We start from the raw sequence: 20,658 nt of genomic DNA on the forward strand, positions 1-20,658 counted from the left end.
CAGATATGTTTAAAATTAGCACCGGACCACTAGGGGGAACTCTTAGACTTTGTACAGACCATTAAATTTTCAACCTGAGATTGTTTGGCAATCGTTAATTATGAGAATAATAATAAAATAAAAAAAAGAGTTGAATTCACGGAAAAGAAACTTACTCATACTCCATCCTGGCACAGCAATTTTACACACTTAGTCATTTTACATGTGCCACATAAAACACAAAGACTCATCATAAATGCCATGTGCCTCATTAACGTGAAAGGGATTGACGTTTGACAAAATGCACTTCATTTCTTAATGTTTTTGACGTTTGACAAAATGCACTTCATTTCTTAATGTTTGGATCTAGATGTGTTTTAAATAAGACAGTGAAAAAAGAAACAGTGTAGCCACAGTTTTAGATTTACTATTACTGTGGCCGAGGGGGTGGAATAGTCATTATGCAAATCCTAATGTTGTGGATTAATTTCTAGCCTATCAATCTAGGTATGAAGTATGAATGTGTGTGTATTTAGGCGTGAGGTTTGGTGAATGTGTCTTTAGTGTAAAGCGCTTTGAGTGGCTGGAATTCAGTCCATTTACCAAATCTATAACCTGTATTCCAAAAGCCATTCTTTTTATTAGTCTACTGGTTTTGCATTAATTAGAAAACGAAATAATTTGCTAAACTAAGCAGCAAATGCAGAGTTTAAGCACCCATCTGGAAAGAAAATCTTGCAGTTCTCATTTTCAAAAGACAGCGACGCGTGTTCATCACTTCTGTTTGGCGCCACGATGTTGAGGACCAAAGCGGGTAAAATTAGTAGCTGATTATCAAGGCTGTAACTCTTGTTACTTTTCCACATTTCTAGCAGCTGGTAATGATCACTGAGGATAACCTTAAAAAACTCGATGGTAACTATGCAATCTAGATTGTTTTTTTTTAAAGTTTATCCATGACAAGGGTGGTCCTTTCCTCCTGTTATTTTAAATGGATCATAAATATAACTCAGCTTGTTTATTGTCTTGTGATTAATTTTATGGTCTAAGTTGTTCGACCACATGCTTTAAAAACTGGACCTAATGTGGAATAATCAGGAATCTGGGATCCTTGTTAACTAAATTGTTCAGTATGACTGTTTTGGCTTGAAATCTTGTCCTGTCATTGGAAAAGCAAATTAAAAGGAGGTATTAGTTTAATTTGCATTTAAATGCAGTGGTTGCTTTACTCAAAGTATTAAATCTGTTTGCTTGGTATTTTTTATCTTCCCAAAATATCATATTCCCTCTTTAAGTAAGGTTTGATGCTTCTAATTATTACTGCAGCACTGTTTGAAGTGAGCAGGAAAGTCACATTTCAGAGTCATATTTACACAATCTGAGCAATAAGCTGCGCCTGATTGCTCCATTCGACATCTGGATTACACCTGATTGCTGCTTCAGTAAAAGACACATCAGTGAAGAAATATCACAGCCTTTATAGCAGAATTAAAATGATCAACACCTCAAAGAGGATATAGTTGAAGAGAGTCTTGAACTGTTTATCTACTTTTTTATTTTTTTATGTTCCTTTTTGCCTTCTTGCTAGATAAAATGACTAGCAAAATTAATTCGGAGTCATTTCTTCTTTAATTCATTCAACTTTAACCCAATTATGGTATTAGGAGAAGACACTTAAATGAGCATATCAGAATTGCCGGGGTGGGTTCCTGCAGCTGTGTGCATGACATGCAAGCAGACGTAGACTGACACACAGGAACGCAGAAAATGGACAGACTGAGTGCTTGTTACATTAACTGCAGTCGGTTCTCGGTGTGTCTGTGTGTGTGTGTAGGTTACAGACAGGATTAATTTGGTGAATCTTTATCTGAAATGATCCCTGTATCCTCCTGTGCAGCTCTATTTCTTGTTCTCATTTCCACCTGAATGTAAGATGGGATGAGTGCGCGTGTGTGATCCATTGTATAGGATATTGGTCCTGGCAGTATGGAATTCAGTTAATTCCTCCAGCTACTCTTCTAGGTTGATTAAATAATCGCTGATTTAATGCGAGTGTCAGTGTAAGTGTGTTTGTGTGTGTTTCTGTATGTTAAAAGCTGGGATTGATTTGCTCTGTAAGCGAATTAAATGTAATTTCATTTTGGAAATTTTGTCCAGAAATTTATTTAGACTCCAGGACCACTTTCTCTCCTTCTGTCTCTCGATGTTATGCCACATAACTTTGAGGATTTTTTTTTTCTCTCATGTGTACTCCTACCTTGACATACTTTTAAAAGTGTTCATGAAGTTAAAAGGATATAAACCCTTAAGAGGTAAAGCAGCTCATGCATAGCTGTTCTTTAATGAATTATTTCAAGTGAAGCTGCACTGGCACTGCCTTAAAGACGTAACCACATATTCCTTGCAGATGGTGAAATGCATTAGAAGGACTCAACTCCACTACAGGACCTAAACCCTCGGATGCTTATCTGTTTCAGCCAGCTCCAGCGTGACAATCCAAAAAAAGCGAGCGGTATAAACCCTTGGTTCAGCATCTGTAAATTTTTGGCTTCAGGAGAAACTTAAAGTGGACTCAGAGCCGCAGCTGAAGTGTTTAGTCACTGTGCGGTCGCACCATATGTTTGGTGCTGAATAAACATTCCAAATTAAGTAATTTATGACAGTATTTCCATAATTTATTGCAGTATTTTAAGAGGACAGCCATCAAGATGCATCAAACAGCCCCAAAATGTAGTGAGAATTTAAAAAATAATTTGGGCAGATGCTCATTAAAGTTGAGGAAGTCCAGCAGAGCCACAAAACTCTAAAAAAGTTAAATCAGAGTTTTGAAATTAAATGATAAAATCTAGCCCTTTTTCAGTGAGCATATTTTCTCTGACTAACACCATTAAGGTCATGTAGCCCATTAAATCGAACACCATAAGGGACACAAAGGCTTTCTGCTAAGAGCTGCTTGTGCATTAGACCAGAAACTGACCAAGCTGATTGGGAGTTATTAAAGTGCTAAATGTTTCATATGCACTCCTCGTACTCTTAATTGTGGCTGATTTCAGTTGCTTTCTAACTGTGGTAAAACCTACAAAAGCTACCAACTTGTCAGATTGGATTTGTAATGTCAATTTGTGATTTACAGTGTTTACTCTCTTCCTCACATGATTGTAAAGGTACCAGTAGAAATCTGGAAAAATGGGAATTTGATATACCCTTTGTTATTTTCCATCCATCCATCCATCCATCCACTCGTCCATCCATCCCCTGGAATGCTGATCTATCTATTTAGTAGTTCACCATCCATCCATCCAACCATCTATTTGTCCATCCATGTGTTTGCCTGGTCATTCTTCCATTATCTCTCCATCCTCCCATCCACCTATTTCTCTATTATCCATCCATCTATTAGCTCCTGTTTAAATCGATGAAATCTGATAACTCTCCAAATCAAAAGTTAATGTACCAGCAGTGGGTGAAATATTTCAAATAAAAGTAACTGTACCAATCATACTTTTGTTTTTTTGTTTTTTGGAGTGCAGAAAGTAAGTTTTGTTTTCTGTGTCGTAACCTCTGGATAAATAACTATTATGACTTTTTGCAATATTGATAAATGTTATGAATGTCTATTCCTACCATGTGTATCCCCATTCATTTGTCCATCCATCCAACATTTGATTTTTTTTCTTTTTTAATAATAAAAAAATGTCCAACCCTTCCATTAGTTCCACTGAAAAACCATCCTGGTGTTGAGCACCAACTTGTCCTAATTTGTCACATCATAAAGCTGATAATGCTGTTCTCTCTTTTGGAGCTTACATTAACACCCAAAAACGATATTTTCACCAGATAATAGCAGGATCATGTTTAAAGAGATGTTTGGAACTCCTCAATTTAGTGCTGCAAAGATCACTGCTCCTTTCTCCACTTGTCTACAGCAACTCTCTATTAAAACTCTTTCAAGATTCAGTTGGGGACTTTGCTTTGGCTTGAATAACTCCAGTACTTTTCCTCACCATTGAACACCTCTGGGTTTTGACTGTGCATCTATCTTTCTGGACGCGTGTGTGTGCGCGCACCTTACCCTATGTTTATGTGTATGTCAGAGGGCGTTGTGTTGGTGCCACATAAACGATTATAGGGCGCAGATAAATAGACATCATTAAGCCTCTGAACTGTAATTATCGTCAGCCCTTTTTGGGGAGGCTGAGGCGAGTGGGAGAGGCCAGGTATCAGTAATAAATCAGAAAAACACACACAGATGCCCACACAGTTTGCTAGTTAGTACCAGTGCATCCTGCCCAGAAACCTCGTTGACTCATGAAGACAAGGGTGTACGGTTCTGAGCATTTGACTTCATGTTGACATAATATTACGTGTGTTGGTGCGTTGAGGCATTTGAGCATTTCACATTTCCACAAATATCAAGCTGACCAGCTGCTGACTGAAAAGGAAGTTGGGAGACCATGAACCCAATATGTGTGCAAACTGTCCTTTCCTGTGCAATTGACACTTGAACCCTACCCTCACAGTAATACACATTGTGCTATCTTTCTGGCCTAGATTCAGGGTAGTGAATGTTTCCCTAACACACTCCTTGGATCATGGCCTCAAATCCAAATCGAGCATTGCTTCATTAGCTGGTGGAAGCAAATATTTTCAGGTGTACGTGTGTTGCAACGAGGGGCAGCTGTGGGGCCATATGCGAGTGATTTAGGAACTCGGAGGGAAACCGAATTCTGATGACAGACACACTGTTTGGCTTGCAATAGTCACACATACACTTGTGCGCATACACACAGGAAGCATACATCAATCAATCACCTGGCTCTGTCTCTTTACATGTGGTGACCGTATGGTGTGCTCCCCATGCACTCACAGGAACACACAAGCTCTGGCTCGGTGCGCTGCTGAGGATTTGGTCGTGGAGGTGTCCTTCTGTCTAATCTCAGGTCGTCATAAAACACATGCTCCACAGAGAGTCTGATTAGATTACCTCAGCTGTTTGTTGCATGTATTAGGTTGTTGGGCAATCAAGAAATTTCCTGTACAAATCCTGACTGAAAGAGCCAAAAGAATCAAGGAAGTAGCTACCGCAAATACTCCAACCTTACCATGTGGTATTTTGGAGAGCATCTTCTCACAGCCATGGGGTTTTCGACCTCATCATGTTCACCCTGTGTGGCGCAGAAAAGACTTGGAAGATTTGTAACTGTATGTGCAAAACCATATACAATTTAAGTGATGGCTATTTGTCATTTAAATAAGAGCTTGAGACAATGTTCTTATGTGTGTAGAAAAATCATTACATTTGTTGAGGTTGTTTGCCTTTAATTAGCCGTGTCTACGTAAATCAGCTCTCTGCAATTTGGGTTACTAATCACTGCCACATTTATGTTGTGGGTAAGAAAATATGATTTTTCTACTGAGGACTGAAACGGTTGCAATCAAATATGTATATATGTGTGTGTGTACACAGATATTTTAATTCCTCAATAAGCCTAGAAATTGACATTTTAAAATGTACTGTTTTATCTTTTTATTAAATGATTTTCATGTGCGAGGTGTGGCGTAGGGATAGAGCCATATATTGAGGCCTTAATCGTCGACGCGGCCGTTACAGTTTCAAGTCCTGGTCCGTTGACCTTTGCTGCATGTTTTCCCCCTCTTTCATAACCCATCTTCCTGTCTATTCACCATCTAACCAGAACAAAAAAAAAAAACTTAAGAAAAAAATATACATTTCCATTTTCTTCATGTCTGTTTGTTCGTTTGCCAGTTTGTACTGTGTACAAATTTGGGTGGTCCCAATTGTTGTGTACTTTCAAAAGAGATGACGTCCTATGTTAGGTGGTGAAATTTGTTTTGCACATGATTTCGGACTGAAGCAGTTGGGTAATTCTGCATGTTTGCATGTGTGGGATCCCAAAAGAATCATAAAGTGGTTTATTGGGCTTTGACACTTGCAGTAAAGAAATTTCCAATAAATAAATAACCCAAACAGAGAAGCGTCTACTGGGCTCTTATGCTTTTAGCTGGCAGAACCAAGCAGATGTTAAGTGGGGGTGCTCAAAGTGGCTCCATCTGTAGCTCTGCTCTGAGATTACCAACAGCCTGGTTGATGTGAGACCTCATCAGTGTTTTTAACTTGTAAATCTGGATGTTCTGAGATTTTTTTGTATGCCATGCATAACTCCCAGCTGTCTCATGAACACCATGTGACAAAAAGTTTGCACTAGTGAGAGCAGGAACAATTTTTGGGAAAGAAGTAAGTAGTTTTGGGTCTACTGTTGCTTAAAAATCCTTCTGCATGTTGACAATGGTTGAGATGCTTGATTTTCTTTCTTTCTTTCTTTCTTAGCCTTAAAGGTTACCTGCATCTGCTTGTATCACACCACAGCCTAGTTTACTTATATACTCATGGAAACCGGCCTGATTCATTTTTCCATTACATTGCGTCAAAGAAACACTTATAATCGTTTGCCATTGGAAGTTAGCTTTCAACACAATACCTTATTGTGTCATTTTGGAGCAACAGTGGCAGTTCTCTCCGTGGCTCAGAGCAGGATTTGAAAGACTGAAGAGAGGACAAAATAAATACAAGAGATGTACGATGATGAAATTTTATTTTAATAACCGAAAGAGAGAAGGAAATGGTTTGTGAGTCTGAGAAACTGAGTCACAGAGGAGAAAGATGAGGTATGCTGTCCTCACAGGGTCATAAAGGTGGTGAGTGGGGCCAGAGGCTTAATGGGATGGAGAAACGTTGTGATTGGCTCATTACTGTGATGGAGCACATTGCCACAACAATTGGCCTTTTCACCCCCCACCTCCACCACTTCACACCGTTCTTTGCACACACTGCTTTTGTATGCACCGCTGCGCCGTGAACTGCAGAGGTGTGTATATGAAGAAGCATACGCTCGTACAGCTAAAGTCAAATATTGGCCTGCTGCAGTTCTCAGCAACACTTTCTATTGCTGCAAGGTGAAAGTCTAAGTCATTCATTTGCATGTCTTGCTAGCAGCTCTTTGAAAAAGGAAATCCCAGAAGGATCTCAAGAGTCGCACATATTCACTTTTTTTTTGACACAAACAACATATTCCATTGAATAAGCTTATTTAACTTTTCAGAGTGTGTTTATTTTGGGGAAAAAGATGAATGTGTTCAGCATTGTTTCAAATTGGCAAATGAGACCTCATCGTTTTTCAGCCACAAAGCCAAGGAGGTCGTTCTCTCTGCCTGTCTCATAACCTCATCTACCAGTTCAGTCATCTGTGGCATGGCCATTAAAAGAGAATTATTTCAAATTATCCAAAAATTGTCTGCACTGTTTGCGCTTCCATTCTCGTAATAACTTATAATGTCTTTCCATATTTGTTTGCCGTATTTGAAAGTTTCACATAAAGTTGCTAATGCTGCACATCATTCTGTCTCTTTGCAGCGACGCAGAGGTAGTGGGGTTTTCTGTGCAAACTGCCTGACCACCAAGACGTCGCTGTGGAGGAAAAACGCAAATGGAGGCTACGTCTGCAACGCATGTGGTTTATACCAAAAACTGCATTCTGTAAGTCAGCAACAGACAGACACAAACACTTTCTGGGTGCAGATTAGTCCATCATATAGACAGACTAATATGAGATGACAGGTTTATGGTGTTTTAAGTTGAAAACAATTTTAATATTTAGATAAAAGTTGTCATCAATAACTACGATGAAAACAGTCAAGAAATATGCCCTTAGTATTTATAAAATTATCAGAACTCCAGAGAGTGGTCTCTGGGTTTCATTATTCATTTCACTGCTGGACTGTCAGCGATCCTTTTTAGCGTTGTTCCTACGTGTATCAACAACCTTTCTGAAAGAAAGTGCAAATAATCCACTCATCTGTGTTGTCTGCGGGGTTCACGATGGCAGCTGAGGTCTTCATTTGATGTGCAGAGTCATCTAGAGAACTGAAAAACACAAAAATAAGGCAAAATTTTAAAAAATAGATCGAAATCAAAGTAATGTTATATTTTAGAATTCATGTAAGTACTAAATTTAAATGTGAGCCTTAAAATTTCTCCAAATGATTTGTTCATATCAAATCATTTGGTATGAACAAATGATTCATACCATTTTTGGTAAATATGGTTAATTTTTGTTTAAATTCAAAGCTCTGAAGTCAATTTCTTTGCATATTCAAAATATTGTCAGAAATTTGTAAAAAGAAATTGTATTTTCTTTAGTTGCTATGGTGTAACAAATTACATAAGAACCGTTATCTCTAATACTTTTTTGTAATTTCCCCCCGTCTGCCTCTAATATTGCTTAAATTATCTGTCCGATAAATAATAATTGCGCTGAATTAGATTTCCAAAACGGTTTATATTATGGAAAAATCATATTGGAGTAAAGTTTTTGCAATAAGTAAAAGGAAATTTGTCTGAGTGATGAAAATTAATTTGAAGGGCTGAACTGCCATCCACTCATATGAGACTCATAAAGGAAAGGTTGTTCATTGCCATTTTATGGACTGCTGTGTTTTAGTGCGCACGCAGGGTGGCTTTGTCCACTAATTATTATTCTTCCTGTGTGGCCAATTAGCATACGATGCAAATGAAATTGTGCATAATGCAGTTAAATGCTTAGTATCTGTTTAACTCTCACTGTGAAAAAGTAATACTGTAGCAGAGGAAAAAGAAAGTATTGTTAATTTGGCGAGTGCCGGGAGTTTGGGGAGCCTTTCGGCAGTCGCAGCGAGCCAGTTCCTCGCCGTAGGATATATGATGGAAAGGATGGAGTTTACCATCAAAGCCTGGGGAAAGTCGATGGAAATCCCAAATTTAATTAGACCGCATGAAGTTCAGCTGAGATAAAGAGCCAGCTTGATTTTTAGTTGACTTGAGGATATCAAGCTTATTCAGACATCCTCTGAAGGTATTCAGACTAATTATGCACTTTACAAATAATATCAGAGTTATACAGGGCTGCAAACTTTAGAATGTTTTTAGGCCTGACTTTAAAACAGGCTTTCAGAGAGTTGGAAAAGTCTCGAACTTAAGAAATTTCTGGCTTTGAAAAAATATGTGAATACAAAATAGGAGTATGGACAGTTTTTTGTTTTTCAAACTTCAATCAGATTAAATGATCTATACTCTTTCCCTCTTTCATGTTTTACTTAATCTTGTTCTTTGTGTCCTTACTTTTTTCTTTCCTGCCTTCCTTCATTGTGTTCTTTTTACCTTCCTTTTATTTTGCTCTTCAAGGGTTGCCTTTTTGTCTTGTATCCTTCTCTGTATCCTCTGTCAATCTGTGGCTTACCTCCCTTCATTCCATCTTTGCTTTCTTTGTGTCCTTTCATCTGTTCTTACTACTATCCTTTCTCCCTTCCATATTTCCCTCCTTTCTTGCTCATTCCCTTGTTTGTATCTGACTGTCCATCCTGTCTTCATTGTTTCATTCTTCTTCCCTAAGAAGGAAGCTTTCTTCCTTCCTACCTTTGGAAATGTTGAGTTTCGGAACAGAATATTTACATGTGGGATCCCCATCAAAAATGCATTGGAAAGGCTTTGAAGCGAAATAAAGAAAATAAACATTGTTAATGAATGAATGAGTGGGTTGACCATACTACAAGCCTGCTGGTGGTACGATGAGTCACTGAAGACGGCACTGAGGAAAGAAGCTACCGCATCGTTTCCTCTTTCCTACCCCCAAAGATGTCCTTGGTTCAACCCGTTCATCTCATCTGCTGCTCCAATCACGTCCCGGCTCCCTCCACTCTTGGCAGTCCTCACGACAACCATATTTTATATCCTATAATAAAAGTTTTATACGCTCTACACACATTATTAGAGAGGATAGCAGCTAGTAAAACACTTGAGAGTCCGAGAGGGGAAGGGAGAGTTATGAATAAAGAGGGGGAAACCGGCAGATGGAGAGAAATGACGAGTAAGAATAGGAGTGGAAAGATAAATAAAGTTAGAGGGAAAAAATGGAGGAAAAGATAAAGGCAGCACGAGGATAATGAAGGGGCAGGGGGCGACTGAAGAGTGAGAGATGGAGCCTGTCGCAGAGATTAAGCGAAAATGCAGAATTCTACATTCAAGAACAGATGGAAACAGATGGAAGGACTGATAAATAGAGCAAGAATTATGCCTACTGGCAGTAAGTCAGCCTAGGTATTATACCATCTATCTCTATTTATACGAAAGTGCAAAACATCACAACTGCCTTATTTGATTTGAACATCTCGCATGCACAGGATTAGTAGCTCAAAAAGCAAAGAACTGAATAATTTCCGTATTATGTAAATGTCCCATTAATTTAACTGCAGGTCCTATAATGAATAAGCCTTCTTTACCAATGAGATTAATAATTTCGGCTTATTCTAAACAATATATGTTGGTTACAGAAAGTAACCCTCCTTTCTGAAACATATGAGGTGACTTGCCTGTATTTATGTATTTTGGGGGGCAATGTTATATCAAAAATGTGTTTTAAAATAAAAATCTGAGAAGTGTGGCTTGCTTGTATTCAGACCCTTTAGTCAATACATTGGATGATTGTACCAAGGTTGTCTGTAGTTACAGCTGAAGTTCTTTGGGATAAGTTTGCTTTGCACATGTACATGCTGAAGGTTTCATCCATCCTGCTTGAGTGAAATTGCTAAACCTCTATCAAATTAAACAGAGATTATCAGTGCACATCATCGCACGTCTTGCCACAAATTAGCAATTAATTTTAGATCGGGACTTTGACTACACCATTTTAACACATTTAAACAATTTAACTGTACCTCTAGTCTTATCTTGAGGGCTATTGACCCGCTGGAAGTGAAACTCTAACATGACTTGTTCCAGGATTGTCCCATATTGCTTGAGTTATACTGATATTTAGTCACTGAGGTGATACTTTTTACTAATTGGGTTATTTATTAAGTTTTTTGTTGTTTTTGTTTGTTTTGAGTTTGCAGATTAGAGTTAAGATGGGGTGAATACAGATATCGTCCACTTCAATATAATGCACTAGATTGTGTTGACTGTTCACCTAAAATCCCAATAAAATGCATTTAAATGTTTATTGTATATATTTATTTTTACAAGGTGCTGTATGTTATGTATTATGTTCCATAACATCCCAAAAAATTGGCAAATTTGCAAAAATATCTTTGGGGTAAAGCAGGTAGCAAATAAAGTCATGCAAAATTTGGCAATATCAAGAATCCTTTATTGTCATTATGTGTTCACATGTAATGAAATTCTGTTTGGTTACAGTAGTTTCATCTACTATGTCATGCCAAATACTAACTTATAGACCTGTCACTCAGATTCCAGCTTTAATTTTTTTATAACCTGCCACGCTTCCAAAGCTCTGTTGCCATCAAGTTCTTGCACCATCATAGAATAATTCGTCTGTAATTTCCCCCGTGTATCGCATTGTGGGAAAACTGCGTCCATCATCAGACTGCCGACAAATCGATTAGCCTTCCAGTATTAGTTGTTTCTGTCAGCTGATTCAAATCCCAGCTCCGCCGTCTGGATGCGGTTCTCTCGTGCTTGTATTTTTGTTTTTCCTTCCTCTTTGTTCCTGATCTCTTTCTCCTGTGGTTCCTGAACTTGCCGCTTCCCACTTGTGATTTATCTCTCCCCTTTGTTTACATCTCTCGTGAAAGAAAAAACAAACAGGAAAACTATAGAGAATTAGAGAAATGTCTGTGTTATAATTTGAGCAGTGTTTAGGCTGCCACTTCTCTCAGTGGTGTAATCTTGTTTAGGATATTGATTCAGACTTCTAAATTGTGTATAAAATCTTCAAAGGGACAGTTCCTCCGTTAACAATGGAGATGCTTTGCATTTTGTTAAAATGCAGTGTGAAAAAATGCAAAAAGGCTTTGTGGACTTTTGGTTAGGACAATTTATTAAGGTATTGTTCTTTTTACTAGAAAAATGGAGCTGAGGTCCCTTTGCATTTTTATGACTGAAGTTATTGTTTCTTTTAACAATTGCTAGATTCACTAGACGACAAGCCAAAAATGACACACTTTCCCAGTTCTCAGTCATACTACAAAATACTTGTTCCAGGTCTTGACTCAGGCGAGAATACTGATGCATACACACCACACACACACAAAAAAAAATTAAGAAAGTTTTTTGGGGTTTTTTTAAGACTCAATTTTAACTAAACCTGAGGGGTTTAGCTTTGTTGTACTGATGTAATTTTTATCATAAATAACTAAATATCAACTAATGATTTGCTTCGGCAGTTTATCAGGTAGAAAATGAAGCATGTGTTTAGAAATGCTTTTGAGTGACGGAGAAGGAACTGATTAAATTCTTAGCGACTGTGCGATTTTTACTCTTTAAAATTCTGCAAACCTGTGATGTTCTCCTTTTCTCAATTTGTATTTTTGAAATGTATTTTTTAATTTGCATTGACAAATGTAATGTACAATTTGACCTTTGAGTGTGGGATGCCCTTCTCAAAGTAGAGGTAAGCTTGTGTCCTGGGGGCTAACTGAGATTACAGAAGATGTGAGTGTGCCCCCTTGTGGTTAGGGCAAAAAGTACAGCTTTCTTAAGAAATTCTGGAAGAAAATTACGGGTTTCTAACATCTGATGCATTTTCAACAACGAAAAAGATATGCTGACTTGATTACACCGTCAAGACTCACAGAAGCCTCTCAATAATAGAATAAGTTATTTATTAAATGTCATTATAGTCAAGTATATCTGGTGTATGTACACTTGACATGTATTAGTTAAATCAGCAGCATTATTCACATGACAGAGCTGGGGAACTCAGTAATATTCCTGTATGTCTCCTTTTATTTGTAGACTCCGAGGCCCCTGAACATCATCAAGCAGAACAATGGCGAGCAAATCATTCGACGGCGGACCCGAAAACGCTTGAACCCTGACACGTTGTCATCCGAGAACCCAGCCCCAAAACAGCAGCGACTCACCAGCGAGGAGCGCCTGAACGGTGAGGAGTTGGACACCAGGAGCTGTCCTTCAGTGAAAAGCCAGCAGCCTTCCCCGCGCTCACGCTCCCCGCGGTCCACTCAAGCCTTCTTAGCCAATCAGACTCTTGAGATCCACAGGCGCATGCCTCCCCTCCTCCTTCCCTCCCACCCTACCCCATCCATGGTGGCCGAGAGCAACGGGGGCATCACAGACGGGGGATTAACGTCAAAACTAGAAGTGGGGAAAGGAGGAGGATCAGAGAGGGGAAGTCCAATTGAAAAGTACATGCGTCCATCTAAACCCTCTAGCTACTCTCCTCCAGGTTCGCCAATTGAAAAATATCAATATCCGCTTTTGCCATTACCTCTTCCTTTGACCCTGTCACCTGATTTGACACCTGAATCTGATTGGCTCAGATTTTGGACCAAGTATAAGATGGCAGCCACCTCTGGGGTCCCTGGTAGCATCAGTAATCTGAGTAGTCCCGGTGGGATTGGAAATAATGCCCATCATCTCGGAACCATGGTGACCCCTGTACAGTATCACCAGCAAAGCTACACGGTGCCTTACTGTGCTTCCCCTTACTCCCCTCTGCCGCCTCCTCCAGCCCCTGCTCACTACCCTCCTCCGCCTCCTCATCACACCCAAACATTATCCTCTGCATCACCGGAGAACGACACTCCTTTGGATCTTGCAATAAGACAACGAGATACAAGCAACGCAAATATGTATGTTTCAAACAGTTCAGAAAGAAAAAGGAAGGAGTCGCCCCGAAGTGAGAACTTGATGGGAAACTGGAAAGGTGAAAAGGAGCGTGAAGAGATGGCGGAGGAAGGTAAACATGAGTCAAGCATTGTGCCGAACTGCTCGAAGGCAGACGCAGCCACACAGGATGACCTCGCCAACCGGTGCACTCACTGTGGCATCTACTTCCTGGACGAGGTTATGTACGCCCTGCACATGAGCTGCCACGGTGACAAGGAACCGTACCAGTGTGGGTTTTGCCTCCACGTATGCGCGGACCGCTATGACTTCACCACGCACATACAGAGGGGCTTACACAAAACGCTGCCACCGCAGCAGCAACAGAAGGATCATACACCAGATGGCAAAAGTCTTCATATAACGGCAGCACCAGAGTGTCGAAGTCAGACGCCTGCGCCGAAAGATGGAGGGATCACAAGCGAAGATGAAGAAGTCATGAGTACAGATCATGATGGTCAAGAAAAGGAAGATACAGACAGTGGAAGTATACAAGAAGTTGAAAAAGAGCAAGAAAGAAGTAAGGAATTATGTGGGAAAACAGCGTTGGATGATCAGAAATCCCCGGAGATAACTGTGGCAGAGTCTACAAAGTTAGATGGGCTGACTGATGGAAATTAAATGACTCACAAAACTTTAATGACATGTTATTGGAGTATTAGGCTCTATGTTCCTGAAGGTTTGCTCATTTCCTAATGGGCATACCTTAAAAAGCACTCCCACTGTCAAAGGCTCAGAGAAATATATTGCAGGACCCAGGTGAACTACAGCTGGGCAAGGGGAGAAACAGCCTGAATCCTCCGGTGAGTTACGGCTTACCTGACAGATTTGTGGCAGGGAGTCAACAGGGTGCTGGCATCCAGCTGAAATCACTTTTCAGAAACAGCCGATCTGTGTGCATTCACATAGGAGGATTGGAGGCTGGACTAACATAGCCATCAAACAAGAGCAAAAAAACAACTCGAAGTATAACACTTGAACTTTGCTGCATTTATTTCATCTGCTGCATTTAACCTTTTTATTTCAGAACAACCAGATGTGATCTGGTGAGAACTGCTGCGCTTTTGCCCAGAACATGTTTATTTTTCCTCTTAAATGGATCTCAAAAACCAAAAAAAGAAAAAAAAAATACACTTTGTTTTGAGTCTTTTCAAACTGGTTTGCTTGAAACCAGCTAGGGCTTATCTACGGTTCAGTTGGTACGAAATTGACCAGTTTCTTTCACTTTATCCCATGCTGTTTGTCAAACTGATCCTGGATCAATGCAAAATCTACATGGTGGCTAAAAACTAGTCCTAATCCTATTTGAAACTGCTTGAATCCAGGTGAAACTGATAAAACTGGTCTAATGTCTTCATCTGTTTGGATGACAAAAAAAAAATCAAACTAAAAGACTTTATTTTTTACTTTCCACTGTGCCATGATACTAGCTATGTGCCTGGCTGCCTGCCTAAATAGAACAACCATTTATTAACCTGCTTGACATTTATATTAATGATATGAATAATAATAATGAAAATAAGAAGAACCATGATGGCGTCATTAATCGGAAATGCAATTTGCTACATTTTCGTATTTGTCGTTTTGTAAAGGTAAAAAAATTTTGCTTTTTAAAGGAAATGGTACTATAAAAATTAGTCTGTTTTAGTTCTTTTTTTTTCTTTCTTGTTTTTGTGTCTTTAATGAGGTTTGTTACATTGATAAAAGCCGTCTAACAAAGACATAATAATGGTACAGCAGTGGAGGGGGTTGTGTGCGCACATGTGCATTTGTTTTTACTGCATTTACAGTGTGTGTATGTGTGAGGATCGAAGGGTTTTCCGTCCCTAAATGATGATGTAAACATAATGAATGCTAATGCTCAGTTTCTTAGTCCTCAGGGGTCACACGTGCACACCAACCTGCCTTCATCACAGCATGTGACGCATTATTTGTACACATCAAAGGCTTGGTGAGAAGTGTTTTTAGCATGTTACGTCTCTTTTTCTTTGGCTCTTCCTATATATGTTTTTATTGTGTGTTGTTTTTTATTTGGCAATAGGCCAAAGTGTTTTGTTTTTTTTTTCTTTTAGGTCATAACTTTTCTTAATGTCTACATGTGTTTAAGTTACTAAGTGTATTAGACAGACTTCAGAAATTAGGGAGCAAAACCCAACATTTTATCAAAATGATCAACTTTTTGGGTTAACTGTATAAACTAGTCTTAAGAGAATCTTGCCTACAGTGTTTTATGTCTTATTGCTCAGAGTTAGAAGGAGAAAAAGTTACCTTTATGTAGCACATTACAGCATCTTCATTATTTTGGAAAATCTGTTGCCTTTATAATGGATGGAAACTGTTATTTTTTTTTTATTTTTACCATGAATATTACAGAAAGCCTTCATAAGAAAAGAAGTATAATTAGATTTTAAATCCTGAAGTTTAGAAAAAGTTCTCAGAGGTATTTTTATTTTTATTTTGTTTTGGGTTTTTTTCCCTGAGTCCCCTCAATCAGTTGAAAGACATGTTGGTTATCTTACCTGTTGTCAAAACAGATAGACTTCTTTAGCCTCGCTGCCTTAGATGCTAGAAAACAAAAGAAAAGAGAACCTTTTGCTGGATATCAAAGTCAGAGAGGAACAAGATAACAATCAGGAAATAGCTATTTTTTTATATTTATTCAAAAGATGTAAAAGAACAAAATATCCACTTGGTGCCTGCTAACTATATATTTTTTTTAAGACATTGACATTGATACATTGATCTTCTCCATAATTCTCATGTTCCTAGTTTCAAAGAATGTTGCAGAATCAAAATGTCACCGTTTCTAAAACGGTGTCATTTTGTGTCACGTCATTCTCACAAGCAAAGACGGTATGGGGTTTTCTCCATGTGTATGAATTCAAAATACCACAACACCTTCCCCCTTTTGTCAGTCCACTGTGTCTTAGTCTAAACTATGAAGTCAAATAATTTACTTACTCTCGAAGTAGCTGTACTTTTCTCCCTCTATTCAAATGTACAATTAGCACCACAGGTTCAAATGTGGAATCCAGAAAATAAATAATAATAAATAAATCCTTCTACTCAAATTTACAGTTAGCATTGCTGGTTCAAATAAATAATTAAGTAAATTTAATAAATCAATATTTTGTAAAACGGTATGATGGTGTCTGGTATTTTAGCCTGAAACTGAATACATTTTTATTATAATACTTTCCATAAAATTAAGACTTCAGATTTTCAAGCGATAGGATTAAAGTACTGAATTTATAATATTTTTACTCAAGGTCATCCAGTCAAGAGACTCTCTTACTGGCTTATGGCTATCCTTTAAAATCGCAAGTTTTGTGCAAGAAGACAGAGTTTGTATAAACACATGACTGATATTAGGCATCATGCAATAATTGATCAAACTTTTCATTGTTAGTCTCCAAAGTAAGAACCATGTTTCTCTGTGGTTAATGTATTATCCAACTTGTCAGCTTATTTTCCATGTATGCACACTACCTTTTAGAAATGATGAGCCATATATCTCAAAGAACAGATCACCAGTGTTTTGGTCTTCAGTCTAGGCATTACATGTTGTGTAATTGATATTATTTGCTAAATAATAATACGACTATATACGGTACATCTAATAAAACTGGTTTGAAATTAGGACCAACATTGAATTTCGTGTTGAAACTGAGAAATTGAACATAAAACATTTTCAGTGAATTGTACAATTTCGAAGAGAAGTAAAATGTACTATAGTTATGGTGGAGAATAAAAAAACATTGCTAGCAAATATAAAGATAAACCTTTACATTCAGTAGATTTGTTTAATCATTGAGCTATAAGTAGATTAATTTAAACTGACAAGCCAGCTTTATATTTTTGATAAGATTCTGAAATAAAGCTGCAGGTTGTTTGTGCAATATAATTACTGAAGTAGTTGAAGTCTAGGTTAAGGAGTTGGCTGTTTTTTATTCTTTTGTCCTTTTTTCAAAGAAAGACACATGATCTCCATTAACGTAATGTTTAAATTTGCTTTTACTAAAAATGTTACCCAATATGCAATCTGGGGATGTTCAGCAAACTTATCATTCAAACTTCATTGCCTTTATTTTTGGCAATATTTTGTCCAGTTTTTTTTTTTTTTTTTTGTCTTTGTTTTTAAAATTTTTTTTAATGAACTTTAAATTAAAACTTTTGATTTGTTAAGGGGCTTCTAGTACATAAAAAATGTTTACATCTGTATTTGTAGCAAAACAAAACAAACAATGCACTGTTTTTTAAGACAAAAATGGAGTGGATGGAAGGATGTTGGCTGAGATGGAAGGATAGGAGCATTTGAAGAATTTGTGGGAGAAAAGGATACGTACAGTAGCTGATAGAAATGTTTTCTTGGTTTTTCCTTTGACTGTATTTCAGCATCAATACATTGATTTCGCATGCTGATTTGAATCTAGGTGCGAAAGTACATCTCAGTCCTCTCCTTATTGTCCTTTCTATAGCCTGCCTTCACTCAGCATCATGTGTTTTCAGTGATTTACAAAGCAGGGTGAACAAGTTTTTCAATGTTTTGAATCAGAGTCTTGCGCTGTCTTCAAAATGTTCACTCTTTTACTGACAAACTCATATTAAATTTAACAGTAAGAGTCAAGACTTGATACATTTGAAGCTTTGGTTGTTTTGTACTTGATTTTTAAGTTACAAAATAAGGCAGTGTTGTACAGATCACACCTCAGTTCTATCCATCTCATGAATATTTTATATCCTCATTGACAGACAGTCAATCAGTACATTACGAAGACATTTTTTTTTATCTGTGCCTGTTAGTTCAGATGTACAAAATAGTATTTTCTTTATTATTATTAACTTATTGTACAGATATTTATCTCCGAAACTCAACAGCTGTGGGCACAGAGTGGTCTTCTTTCTTCTCTGACTACTGGTGGTGGTATACTGCAGTACGACTGTGTAAGACTGACTGCAGTGCTTAGGAAGCAGGACAGAGGTACGGCAGCACAGCTGTGTTTTGTCGCCACTGTTATCGACATAAAAGGTTCCAATAACAAAGAAAAAGAAGCTAGATTCATTACTAGTTATTTTTATAAGAAACAGTTGCGAGAGGGCAACAGTGCATCTTTAATCCTAACCATATCTCTGGTCAACCCCATCCGCTTGGCTGTTCCCTTCAGTGTCTGTCCACATTGCCCACTTTTGGAATTTTTAAATATTTGTCAGGGGCGGGATTTTGCTTTCAAATAGTATCTAGTTACACCTTAAACAAGTCTACACCAGAGTAATTAAGTTGTGGGCATTGGCACTGAGCTTGCTGTAATTGTTAGCTAGATAGCATAAAGCTAATTTTTAGTGATTGGATCCTTTACCGTAATCTAGAATCATTAGCGATAGCAGTCTAGTGCTAACACGACCATTAGTGTTTGCTTGGCAACATTAGTGTTAGGCTAACCCTTGGTGCTAGCATAGCAACATTAATGTTTACCCAACTGATATTGTTGGTACCCTAATGAAAGAGTTGATCCAGACTTTACTGTACTTGTTGTCATTAGTGTGAAGCTAATGCTATGTATGCTAACAATGTAGGTGAACAACTATTAGTATTGGCTTGAAAATTACTGGTCCTCCAGTGTTTTGACAGCAAAGGGCAAATAAAGTCAGTGTTTTTTTTATTGTTATTTCATCATATGTACTAGACATACAATGAATTCAAAAGAGGTTTCTCGACATCCCCCGCGAAACTAAAAACTTAGAAATATTACATAGCAATAAATAAGAACAAATAGTAATAAATAAAATATTCCATAATCCATACAAAAATACAACAGTATTATTAAAAATTCCCATAAACCAGATAAGATATACAATTTAAAAAACACAAACTCTTACATAGTTAACAGCTTAGATGGACAGAGCTCATGGGAGAGATAGAAGGAAGGGGGCAGATCTGCAGCAAAGGTTCCTGTGGGAATTAATAGCTTTCTTCTATGAGGTGCAGGATCTGCACCTACGCCACGTGGTTCTCCATAAATACCTATTTTCAAATGTTAAAATTTTAAATAAACTCTACAGTGAAAGAGTGGACAATTTGAACACAGTAATACCTACTCAAGAGTTTAAATACTGACCTATCCAACTAATTCAAGCGTTGTACAGTTGACTTGAACTGGGCTCTAGTTGGTTCAAAGCTATTTATTGGGTTTTGTCATAAATTTCAAGATGGTTCATATCAAGAGAATTAACATTAAAGAGGAATAAAGCATAAGTTCTCCCCTGTTTTATTATTTTTTATTATGTTTTATGGACTTCTTAGAAACATATCTAGGGGACTGTGAAAACAGGGGTGTATGAACTGTTATTTTGGCTAATTCTGGTGTGAAAAGTCATTTTGATGAACCAGAAAGATTTCTTGGTAGGCTGGGGGCCAAATGCGATTATTTTTTTTTTATTCCATGATGTCTCAGTGTCTTAACTTTTGAAGGAAAATATTGTCTCTGTTACCAAGTTGAAAGCAAAAACAACAGCCTTGATAGCAAAAACTTTGTTCTTACACTTTTGCGTTTGTTAAAGCCCTTCGAAATTTGGTCCCATTTGACAATGTGCTTTTGTTTTCTCACCAGCTTTGTGACAATGTCGCACCCATTTAAGGAAACTGTACTAAACCATAAATACACTTGTGTCTTTATGAATGTTGGGATTTTAACTTTTAGATCATGGTAACGATTATGCAAATATGCTAAAAAAAAAGAAAAAAAAAAGAAAGAAAACGTATATATATATATAAAAAATGTTAGGGTCTGGAGAATACATGGTTTTGTTTTACTTCAGTGATTACTATATGCTTTTTGGTTTAATGGCATTTTGAATCAGCGTTTACATTGGGAGGCCTTATCACATGTTTTGTCTTTGTCAGAATGTGTTCTAGGAATTGATGCATTGCTTGCACTCCATTTATTATGTTCTTATTGCCAAGGAAGGGACAACACACATACACA

At 37.7% G+C, this 20,658-nt stretch overlaps 1 protein-coding gene across 7 annotated transcripts in view; it reads left to right on the forward strand.

The window, feature by feature from the left end:
• The window catches only part of trps1 (trichorhinophalangeal syndrome I), a 181,060-nt gene extending 160,622 nt beyond the window's left edge, over positions 1 to 20,438 (forward strand). For all 7 annotated transcript variants that reach the window (XM_044139382.1, XM_044139378.1, XM_044139385.1 and 4 more), the window contains 2 exons: positions 7,412 to 7,534; positions 12,785 to 20,438. In XM_044139382.1, the coding sequence (XP_043995317.1) occupies positions 7,412 to 7,534; positions 12,785 to 14,296 (1,635 nt within the window). In that variant the 3' untranslated portion in view covers positions 14,297 to 20,438. The remainder of the gene's footprint in view (positions 1 to 7,411; positions 7,535 to 12,784) is intronic.
• The last annotated feature ends 220 nt before the right edge of the window (positions 20,439 to 20,658 follow it).

Source organism: Gambusia affinis, linkage group LG14, assembly GCF_019740435.1.
Source record: "Gambusia affinis linkage group LG14, SWU_Gaff_1.0, whole genome shotgun sequence".
Lineage (NCBI taxonomy): Eukaryota > Metazoa > Chordata > Actinopteri > Cyprinodontiformes > Poeciliidae > Gambusia > Gambusia affinis.